Source organism: Cherax quadricarinatus, chromosome 32 (assembly GCF_038502225.1).
Source record: "Cherax quadricarinatus isolate ZL_2023a chromosome 32, ASM3850222v1, whole genome shotgun sequence".
In the NCBI taxonomy this organism is placed as follows: Eukaryota; Metazoa; Arthropoda; class Malacostraca; order Decapoda; family Parastacidae; genus Cherax; species Cherax quadricarinatus.
The window spans coordinates 29782106-29794527 of NC_091323.1; the positions used below are offsets into that span (position 1 = coordinate 29782106).

The window sequence follows — 12422 nt, forward strand, 5'->3', positions numbered from 1 at the left end:
ACTAAAGCAGGGTGGCCCAAAAAGAAAAACAATAGTTTCCCTTTAACTTTAGTAATGTATACAGGAGAAGGGGTTACTAGCCCCTTGCTTCCAGGATTTTAGTCGCCTCTTACGACACACATGGCTTATGAAGGAAGAATTCTGTTCCACTTCTCCATGGAGATAGGAGGAAATAAACAAGAACAAGAGCTAGAAAGAAAATAGAAGAAAACTCTGAGGGGTGTGTATATATATGGTTGTACATGCAAGTGTAGTGTGACCTAAATGTAAGTAGAAGTAGCAAGACGTACCTGAAATCTTGCATGTTTATGAGACAGAAAAAACACCAGCAATCCTACCATCATGTAAAACAATTACAGGCTTCTGTTTTACACTCACTTGGCAGGATGGTAGTACCTTCCTCAGCGGTTGCTGTCTACTAACCTACTACCTAGGAAAAGCAACACACTGGCACAATAACAGTTGCACTGCACCTGTTTTTTTCTGCTAGCCAGACTATTTCTTCCCAAGGAGCTGTTAGCTTACCAAATTTATGATGAAATTAGGGAAGGCATCTCATAATGAATGTGAAATTGACATATGATTTAATAGGGTTGATGCATATCTAATGTTTACAGGTAAGAGATTCTTCCCTGATAAGTGTTACTATTATGCATATATAATAGTCAATAGTGTTAATATAGCCTTCCTTTATATACAGGAGGGCCCTGTTTGTAGGGCTCTTAGGTTCCTGACCCCATGTCAGCAATACAGTGGACCCCCAGATTACGACGTCATCGGATTACGTAAAATTCGAATTAAGTATAGTTTTTGCATCAAAATATTGGCTCGGTTAAAGTCATTCATCACGAACGTGTCCATGTGGCCTGAGTGTCCTGGCCACTCCATGTACAGCCAGTGTGCCATTGTTTACAAGCCAGTGAGGACGATTCCACATGTACATGCAATACATTTTGTATTATTCCGTTTTTTAGTGCTTATAACTGCTAAATAAGCCACCATGCGCCCAAAGAAAGCTTCTAGCGCCAGCCCTGTGGTAAAGAGGGTGAGAAATACTATTGAATTCAAGAAAGAGATCATCACAAAATATGAAAGTGGAGTGCGTGTCTCCAATCTGGCCAGGTTGTATAACGAACCCCATACAACCATCGCTACTATCTTGGCCAAGAAAAAGACAATCAAGGAAATTGTTGTTGTGAAAGCTGCAAATATGCTTACAAAACAGATCGCAAATACTTGAAGATGTGGAGAGATTGTTGTTGGTGTGGATCAATGAGAAACAATTATCAGGAGATAGTGTTGTGCAGTCAATTATATGTGAAAAGACAAGTCAGTTGCATAATGATCTCATAAAGAAAAAACCTGAAACTAGTGCTGATATTAATGAATTTAAGGCCAGCAAAGGCTGGTTTGAGAGATTTAAGAATCGTAGTGGCACACACAGTGTGATAAGGCATGGTGAGGCTGCCACAGTTCTGACAAAAAAGTAGCTGAAAAATATGTGCAGGAATTTAAGGGATACACAGAGGCTGAACAATTAAAACCCCAAGTGTTCAATTGTGATAAACCAGGTCTCTTATGGAAGAAAATGCCCAACAGGACCTACATTACTCAGGAGGAAAAGGCACTCCCAGGACACAAGCCTATTAAAGATAGGCTTGTGTCCTGTTTTGTAGTAATGCTAGTGGGGATTGCAAAGTGAAGCCTTTACTCGTGTATCACTCTGAAACTCCCAGTGTGTTCAAGAAAAACAGTGTCATCAAGACTAAATTATGTGATGTGGAGAGCAAACAGTAAGGCATGGGTCACTAGGGACATATTCTATGATTGGTTCCATGATGTGTTTGGTCCCACTGTGAAAAAATACCTCCTGGAAAATAAATTAGAACTCAAGTGCCTCCTGGTATTAGACAATGCTCCTGCTCATCCCCCAGACTTGGAAGAGCGAATGGTGCCGGAGTTTAGTTTCATAAAAGTCAAGTTTTTGCCTCCTAACACTACTCCTCCAGCGCATGGACCAGCTGGTCATTTCAAATTTCAAAAAACTGTACACCAAAGCAGTGTTTCAAAAGTGCTTTGAAGTGACCTCAGACACTGAACTGACCCTAAGAGAGTTTTGGAAAGATCACTTCAGTATCCTCAGTTGCATAAACCTTATAGGTAAGGATTGGGAGGGAGTGACTTGCAGGACTTTGAACTCTGCTTGGAGAAAATTGTGGCCAGAATGTGTACAAGTGAGGGATTTTGAAGGGTTTGGGTCTGACCCTGAGGAGCCTATGCCAGCTGTGGAATCTGTTGTGGCATTGGGGAAGTCCATGGGGTTGGAGGTTTGTGGCGAGGATGTAGAAAAGTTGGTGGAGGACGATGACGAAGAGCTAACCACTACAGAGCTGCAAGAGCTTGAGGTGCAACACCAACAGACCACAGCTCAGGAATGTCCTTCAGAGAAGGAAAGGAAAAGAGCTGGAGGAAGTTACCTTCTTCAAAGATTAAGGACATTTGTGCAAAGTGGATGAACATCACCCTGACACAGCTGTTGCAGGCCATGCTGGCAACATCTACAATGACAATGTTGTGTCCCATTTTAGGGAAATCTTAAAGAGACGCCAGAAACAGAGCTCTCTGGACAGATTTCTGGTGCGACAGGGGTCCAGTGACTCTCTAGTTGGTCCTAGTGCCATTAAAAAACAAAGAAAGGAATTAACCCCTGAAAAGGACTTGCTATGAAAAGTTTTTATGGAAGGGGATTCCCCATCCAAACAATAATACACCTCCATCCTCTCCCCTCCTCCCACCTCATCACTCATCACAAAGTCTTCAATAAAGGTAAGTTGTCATTTTAGTATTATTTTGTTTAATACTTTTGGGTGTCTGGAACCGATTAATTGGATTTCCATTATTTCTTATGGGGAAAATTAATTCAGATTATGACAGATTCGGTTAAAGACACGCTCTCTGGAATGGATTAGCATCATAATCCGGGTGTCCACTGTATGTATTTCCTATGTGTTCAACCCCCTTGTGAGCCTTTGTTACTAAAGTGTCATGTGATAACACTTGAATTGCCCAGCAGGCGTCTCTCAGTCAGATCAGGGCAGGCATTGATGGCAGACGTATGCTAGGTTCTGTCTTTGTTTGTCAATACACCATAACAGCCCTCTATTAGTGTTACTGTTACCTCACTATTCACTCCAACCATGAACCCTGACACTTGAGTGGCAAGATAAAATTGCTAGCAGGTGGAAAAAAAAGAGTGGTTTTTCATCAGTGAATGCATCTAAAATGCCCTGTAATTTTTTTATTATTATTATTATTATCACACTGGCCGATTCCCACCAAGGCAGGGTGGCCCGAAAAAGAAAAACTTTCACCATCATTCACTCCATCACTGTCTTGCCAGAAGGGTGCTTTACACTACAGTTTTTAAACTGCAACATTAACACCCCTCCTTCAGAGTGCAGGCACTGTACTTCCCATCTCCAGGACTCAAGTCCGGCCTGCCGGTTTCCCTGAACCCCTTCATAAATGTTACTTTGCTCACACTCCAACAGCACGTCAAGTATTAAAAACAATTTGTCTCCATTCACTCCTATCAAACACGCTCATGCATACCTGCTGGAAGTCCAAGCCCCTCGCACACAAAACCTCCTTTACCCCCTCTCTCCAACCTTTCCTAGGCCGACCCCTACCCCGCCTTCCTTCCACTACAGACTGATACACTCTTGAAGTCATTCTGTTTCGCTCCATTCTCTCTACATGTCCGAACCACCTCAACAACCCTTCCTCAGCCCTCTGGACAACAGTTTTGGTAATCCCGCACCTCCTCCTAACTTCCAAACTACGAATTCTCTGCATTATATTCACACCACACATTGCCCTCAGACTTGACATCTCCACTGCCTCCAGCCTTCTCCTCGCTGCAACATTCATCACCCATGCTTCACACCCATATAAGAGCGTTGGTAAAACTATACTCTCATACATTCCCCTCTTTGCCTCCAAGGACAAAGTTCTTTGTCTCCACAGACTCCTAAGTGCACCACTCACTCTTTTTCCCTCATCAATTCTATGATTCACCTCATCTTTCATAGACCCATCCGCTGACACGTCCACTCCCAAATATCTGAATACATTCACCTCCTCCATACTCTCTCCCTCCAATCTGATATTCAATCTTTCATCACCTAATCTTTTTGTTATCCTCATAACCTTACTCTTTCCTGTATTCACCTTTAATTTTCTTCTTTTGCACACCCTACCAAATTCATCCACCAATCTCTGCAACTTCTCTTCAGAATCTCCCAAGAGCACAGTGTCATCAGCAAAGAGCAGCTGTGACAAATCCCACTTTGTGTGTGATTCTTTATCTTTTAACTCCACGCCTCTTGTCAAGACCCTCGCAGTTACTTCTCTTACAACCCCATCTATAAATATATTAAACAACCACGGTGACATCACACATCCTTGTCTAAGGCCTACTTTTACTGGGAAATAATTTCCCTCTTTCCTACATACTCTAACTTGAGCCTCACTATCCTCGTAAAAACTCTTCACTGCTTTCAGTAACCTACCTCCTACACCATACACTTGCAACATCTGCCACATTGCCCCCCTATCCACCCTGTCATACGCCTTTTCCAAATCCATAAATGCCACAAAGACCTCTTTAGCCTTATCTAAATACTGTTCACTTATATGTTTCACTGTAAACACCTGGTCCACACACCCCCTACCTTTCCTAAAGCCTCCTTGTTCATCTGCTATCCTATTCTCCGTCTTACTCTTAATTCTTTCAATAATAACTCTACCATACACTTTACCAGGTATACCAGGTTTACCTGTAATGTGTTTACATTATCATATATTAAGTGCTCACAGTTAGACATATATACTGATAAAAAATTAAAATAAATACACAGTACATACATCCAACACTTACCTTAAAATATGGTGCTGGTCTCTCTCCCCTTACACAAATGGTGTGCAAAAATGGCAGAACAGTGGTAAGAGCACCAAACATAATGAAAGCCAATGAAAAAGTGAAACACCGAAAAGAGGTGCCGAATATGTGGGGCTCTCCTGTATATGGTAAAAGAACTTAGCCTGGATTACAGAAGTTTACTGACACTAAATTTAAAAATTTAAAGCACAAGCTCCCTTAAAACAGAGTACTGAACCTCTCTATCTCTCAACTGTAGTGGAGTTACCATTACCTGCTTTGTTATGACAAGTTTGTTTATTTTAATATAACTAATAATTTTAGGTACAAGGTAGTTGAGTAAAGCTGGTTTATACTAATACAAGACAAATATTCTTGATATTGTCTTACCTGCTCCCATACCAGCCAAAAAAGCACACCCCAGAGCTGAAACATCTATGGATTTTGGTCTCTCTAGTTTCTTTCCAGTCAATGTGGCGATCATTTGCATCAAGAAGTCATTCTGTGCAACACCCCCATCGACTCTGAGGGGTAAATTTTCACTTCATGCCGTGATAAAAGTGCATCACATCAGGGTACACAAATTAACACCAAAAATTAAAACACAAACATTTATTTATAATGGAATGATACCATACAATGCAAAGATGAGTCAACAAGTTATTAAATGCAAATATGGGATAAGCAAAAGAAAGTTATTTGTGATGAAGTATTGATGAGGAAGGGTGGAGATGATTTTTTAAAACAAAATAATAAATATATAAATTTTAACAGTGCAATATGAATAGCAATTGGTGATATAATGAAAATGTGAAAAGAAAGGATTTGATGAATAGAGGATAAAACAATCAAAATCAATATTAATGGTAAAACCATTTTTATAGTTAGCAGTTATATACAGAAAGGCAATATTAATTAGAAATTAGATTAAGGGGATGTTTTAATATGCCACATTCAAAATTCAATGAGCAGTTGAGACATGTTACAGTGCAAAGCAAACAATGATCAGCAGTAATTTAAACAAAACAATTTTAGATTGCAATTATCAGCCACAAGAAGCAGACAGTGAAAGAATGTTGTGTAGATACATATATAATATCCCCCCATATCAAAGCAAGCAACATTAATGAATCAAAAAGCACAATTATTAAAAAATAAAATATATACAATTATAAAAACACATGCATTTTAAAAAAAATATAGACCATTTAAATAAAACCAATACATACATAACTCATTTTCAAAAAAATTAATACATGAATGCCAAACATTTACATACAGAGCATATTGATTTTATATATATTTAGATCCATGTAAGATAGGTGAGTTTGAGATAATTTAATTACATAGCCACATATACCCACAGTAGTATAGAGATGATGGGAAAGCCACGAAGAGCGGTAATTCATCCGAAGAGATACAGCAGCAGCGTCACCAGAGAAGAAAGAAGAAAAGGGAAAATACAGCTTAAAATTTACTTGGAACATTACCCAACCACAATTAAAAACAGTATTACATAATAACCTAATAATCTTTGCAAAGATAATGTTAAGTTACTGTACATAAAAGAGATTTAAAAGTACTGCACAAAAATGCTAACAAAAATTATATATACAGTATGTTATGTTAAACTGTTGTATACTGCACCACATACTCATGAATTATAGTCAAGTACTATAGTGTTGTTTTTTGTGAATAATTTAAAACCGACTACTCGACTGATATTTGTAATAATGACAATATGAGATTATATCACTGCTTCTGTTATCTTCACAAACTCATTTTCATTAGCAGCACTTTTAGCAGCACCATTCCCATATTCACCATCATTCATTCTGTGTCATTCCATAAGTGTTATGAACATCACAATGACCTACCAGTGTGCAACCTTTGATTAAGGTGTCCAGTACAGTAAAACCTTGATTTAACAAACTCAAATTATATGTGCTTCAGATTTAACAAAAAAATCTGTGGTCAGACAACATACGAAGGTAAGAGACAACCTGTTAAATACAGATTTGTTCGTTATTCTTAAGGTTGGCTGGGTAAATTTATCTTTGAATTTAATGAACAAAGTTCATTAAATTATGAGTGTCAGTTATTTTTACAAATGATTCCAGATTTAATGGATGTCTGTTAAATCCAAAATTGTCCGTTATTTTTGTCCATTACTTTTTATCTTCAGATTTAATGGACTAAATGTCTTAAATGTGGAACTGTCTGTTACTCTCATACCATGGAAAATATTCTCAAAATTTGGATTCAAAGCACAATCAGCTTTAACACCCCCTTCCTCCTCTATTAGTCTGTTATCTCCCAGCTTCACTGCCAATTAAGGGCTTTCTATTCCAAACAAGAGTATTTAAAGATATGAATATCTTTAAATATAGTGACGGTATTTTAGGTAGTAGGTTGGTAAACAGCAACCACCAAGGGAGGTATTACCATCCTGCCAAGTGAGTGTGAAACAGAAACCTGTAATTGATTTACAAGATCGTAAGATTCCTGGTGTCATAAAAACATGGGATAACAGGTATATCTTGCTACTTCTACTTACACTTAGGTCACACTACACATACATGTACAAGCATATATATACACACCCCTCTGGATTTTCTTCTATTTTCTTTCTAGTTCTTGTTCTTATTTATTTCCTCTTATCTCCATGGGGAAGTGGAACAGAATTCTTCCTCCGTAAGCCATGCGTGTTGTAAGAGGCGACTAAAATGCCGAGAGCAAGGGGCTAGTAACCCCTTCTCCTGTATAAGTTACTAAATTTAAAAAGAGAAACTTTTGTTTTTCTTTTTGGGCCACCCTGCCTCGTTGGGATACGGCCGGTTTGTTGAAAGAAGAAGATATATATATATCTTTCTTTCAACACACTGGCCGTATCCCACCGAGGCGGGCAGGCCCAAAAAGAAAAACGAAAGTTTCTCTTTTAAATTTAGTAATTTATACGGGAGAAGGGGTTACTAGCCCCTTGCTCCCGGCATTTTAGTCGCCTCTTACAACACGCATGGCTTGCGGAGGAAGAATTCTGTTCCACTTCCCCATGGAGATGAGAGGAAATAAACAAGAACAAAAACTAGAAAGAAAATAGAAGAATACCCAGAGGGGTGTGTATATATATGCTTGTACATGTATGTGTAGTGTGACCTAAGTGCAAGTAGAAGTAGCAAGACATACTTGAAATCTTGCAGACAAAAGACACCAGAAATCCTACCATCATGTTAAACAATTACAGGTTTTCGTTGTACACTCACTTGGCAGGACGGTAGTACCTCCCTGGGCGGTTGCTGTTTACCAACCTACTACCTAGAATATATATATGGTTATAGGAGGGTGGGGGCAGGAGGAAAGAGGAGTGATTGGTGGAATGGTGAAGTAAAAGGTGTGATAAAAGAGAAAAAGTTAGCTTATGAGAGGTTTTTACAAAGCAGAAATGTTATAAGAAGAGCAAAGTATATGGAGAGTAAAAGAAAGGTGAAGAGAGTGGTGAGAGAGTGCAAAAGGAGAGCAGATGATAGAGTGGGAGAGGCACTGTCAAGAAATTTTAATGAAAATAAGAAAAAATTTTGGAGTGAGTTAAACAAGTTAAGAAAGCTTAGGGAAAGTATGGATTTGTCAGTTTAAAACAGAGTAGGGGAGTTAGTAGATGGGGAGAGGGAGGTATTAGGTAGATGGCGAGAATATTTTGAGGAACTTTTAAATGTTGAGGAAGAAAGGGAGGCGGTAATTTCATGCACTGGCCAGGGAGGTATACTATCTTTTAGGAGTGAAGAAGAGCAGAATGTAAGTGTGGGGGAGGTACGTGAGGCATTACGTAGAATGAAAGGGGGAAAAGCAGCTGAAACTGATGGGATCATGACAGAAATGTTAAAAGCAGGGGGGGATATAGTGTTGGAGTGGTTGGTACTTTTGTTTAATAAATGAATGAAAGAGGAGAAGGTACCTAGGGATTGGCAGAGAGCATGTATAGTCCCTTTATATAAAGGGAAGGGGGACAAAAGAGATTGTAAAAATTATAGAGGAATAAGTTTACTGAGTATACCAGGAAATGTGTACGGTAGGGTTATTATTGAAAGAATTAAGAGGTAAGACAGAATGTAGGATTGTGGATGAGCAAGGACATTTCAGAGTGGGTAGGGGATGTGTAGATCAAGTGTTTACATTGAACCATATATGTGAACAGTATTTAGATAAAGGTAGGGAAGTTTTTATTGCATTTATGGATTTAGAAAAGGCATATGATAGAGTGGATAGGGGAGCAATGTGGCAGATGTTGCAAGTACGTATATGGAATAGTTGGTAAATTACTAAATGCTGTAAAGAGTTTTTATGAGGATAGTGAGGCTCAGGTTAGGGTGTGTAGAAGAGAGGGAGAATACTTCCCGGTAAAAGTAGGTCTTAGACTGGGATGTGTAATATCACCATGGTTGTTTAATATATTTATAGATGGGGCTGTAAAAGAAGTAAATGCTAGGGTGTTCGGGAGAGGGGTGGGATTAAATTATGGGGAATCAAATACAAAATGGGAATTGACACAGTTACTTTTTGCCGATGATACTGTGCTTATGGGAGATTCTAAAGAAAAATTGCAAAGGTTAGTGGATGAGTTTGGGAGTGTGTGTAAAGGTAGAAAGTTGAAAGTGAACATAGAAAAGAGTAAGGTGATGAGGGTATCTGTCTCATTTATGAGACAGAAAAAAAGACACCAGCAATCCTACCATCATGTAAAACAATTACAGGCTTTCATTTTACACTCACTTGGCAGGACGGTAGTGCCTCCCTGAGCGGTTGCTGTCTACCAACCTACTACTAAGACAACAAAATTTATGTCTTTTTTTTCTTTTCACAGGTGTGAGAGCCAGAGCAAATGTTATTGTGTCAGTATTTCATAAATATTTATCTAATGGTATGAAAACTAAAATTTATAAGAAGAAAAAATAATCTGAGAAATCCACTGAAGTCACTTAAAAAAGCATTGTATGGTTAGGTTAAGTTTCAAGTCACAGATGCCTGCTCCAAAGTTTAAGAAGCTGTATTTACTTAAATATTGCTTTAATAGCATCATGGCTATGAGGAAAATCAGCATGTTTCACCTCAAACTGACCTTCACTGGTGAGAGTTCCTAATTTTGGAGTGGAATGGTAGTTTGAAACTATGGTATTCATTGGTACATCCAGAATGTATATATACTTTCTTCAGGAATGCATCTCTGATTTTATAATGGTATTTTTGGCAGATTTAAAGAACCCAGTGCAAATTAACTTACAGAATGGCTTTTGTGAAACATTTTTGTCATTAAGAAGGGGTGACCTGTACTGGACTACCTAAAAGTTCACAAACTATATTTAGTGGTCAATTATCCACAAATAAAATATCATGATTTATATGAATAATAGAAAGGTAGGCAGCAATATGTCCAATAAAAATTACCATGAATACAATCAGACGACACAATATTAACATCTAAGGTACAAGACACTCTACCGTACCTAATTTAACACACTATGGTGAAGGTGATGTGTGTAATGGTGGACAAAGACTTCACTGGTTGGTGTGTCCAGACTTCAACTTACGAGTTTCTTTACAATTTCTTCTTCAATTTATTAGCATTTACTTTACTACTTGGTGCATACATTTGGCAGTGATTTTACTATATCCCTGATTTGGATCTACATATACATTTTTTGCTAAAAGGCTGTTTTCTTTTAATTACTACATAGCAACTACTTTTTTCTCTATGCAGGCAGCAGCAGATGCACTAACTTTAAATTTACTAGAAAATGTTGCAATGCTCAGATCAAGACAATATTAAAAAATATTTTGTTGCACATCAATTTTGCATATACGTAAAATATAAAAAGGTTATAGAGGAAAAAATATGCTTAGCATAATTATAACTTCATACCTGAGATGAAGAAGATCGTAGTCTGCTTCCTTAAGCATAGCACTATACATCTGGTATATACGAAATGCAAGAGACTCTAGCATAGCCCGTACCATATGTGCACGGCTGGTATCAGCACTAAGGCCAAGGAAGCCACCTGTAGCTCGGGCATCATTCAAGGGTGCCTGGGAAACGTGGTCTAGCTGTGATACAAGTTACTACTGAAACTAGAAAGGGTTCTAGTGTGATAAATGATGGACTATATAGTTATCCATTAAACCCAACTATCATGTATATTTGTAACACACTAGACTACTTACATCCTAACTGTCATGTATGGCTGTAAAAACTAGCCTCCTCAGAAAATGACAAGTCAAACCAAACAGAAGAAGAGCCAGATGATTTAGGAAGTAGAATTATACAAAGAAACTGAGATGGAGAGAAAAATTATTGAAAAATCAACTGCAATGTTATGATTATGCATTTTACATAGAATAAATCACAGCAAAGACTAAGTTGTCCACTATATAATGCAGGTCTAGAAGAAAAAATTCAGCTACTGACCAAAATATTACAGGGATTAGAGATCAAAAGTGCCAGGAAAGATATAGGGTGACAGTTTATTCCATAAAATGACTGATGGATGGAAAAATGCACACTGAATTGTGTCCATGTGTGTCAGGAAATGAATGATAGTGAATATGAATGTGAATAAATAAATAATGGAATGATCAATTACAAGAAAAAAAAGGCTTGGCCAGACATGCTTTCCTAAGGTAAACTCTGACTATGTCTATTAAATTAGTCAGAGTACAACACTATTTACTACAAATTCTCTGTTCCTCAGTGTTCCCCTTCCACTGAATATTACTCTAATTCTTTGTCTTCTTTATTGTGTTTGGTCTTTCTGATACCAGTATGTTTATGTTTGCTAATGTTAGGAGAATGTTAAAAAAGGATTAAGGCATCATATTAAGAAGACACTAATCATATAAAGAAGGGATTAATTAGATACAGAAGAGATTAATTAGATAAAGAAGGGACTAGTCATCAGATATAGAAGGGGCTAGTCATCAAATAAAGAAGGGAGTAGTCATCAAATAAAGAAGAGATTAGTCATCAACTAGGTAGTAGGTTGGTAGACAGCAACCACCCAGGGAAGTACTACCGTCCTGCCAGATGACTGTGAAACAGAAACCTGTAACTGTTTTGCATGATGGTAGGATTGCTGGTGTCTTTTTCTGTCTCATAAACACACTAGATAACAGGGATATCTTGCTACTCCTACTTACACTTTGGTCACACTTCACAGACACGCACATGCATATATATATACATACATCTAGGTTTTTCTCCTTTTTCTAAATAGCTCTTGTTCTTCTTTATTTCTTCTATTGTCCATGGGGAAGTGGAAAAGAATCTTTCCACTGTAAGCCATGCATGTCGTATGAGGCGACTAAAATGCCGGGAGCAATGGGCTAGTGAACCCTTCTCCTGTAAACATTTACTAAAAAAGAGAAGAAGAAAAAATTTATAAAACTGGGATGTTTGAATGTGCGTGGATGTAGTGCAGATGACAAGAAACAGATG

The 12422-nt window shown here is 38.0% G+C and overlaps 1 protein-coding gene across 3 annotated transcripts in view; it reads right to left on the bottom strand.

Moving 5' to 3' along the window:
* LOC128690266 (glycerol kinase 5) overlaps positions 1-12422 on the bottom strand; it is a 77504-nt gene that overhangs the window by 14121 nt on the left and 50961 nt on the right. For 2 of the 3 annotated variants that reach the window (XM_070090574.1, XM_070090575.1), the window contains exons 11-12: positions 10854-11017; positions 5330-5481 (exon numbers count right to left, since the gene is read on the bottom strand). In XM_070090574.1, the coding sequence (XP_069946675.1) occupies positions 5330-5481; positions 10854-11017 (316 nt within the window). The remainder of the gene's footprint in view (positions 1-5329; positions 5482-10853; positions 11018-12422) is intronic. The other variant, XM_070090576.1, reaches the window with a different exon arrangement.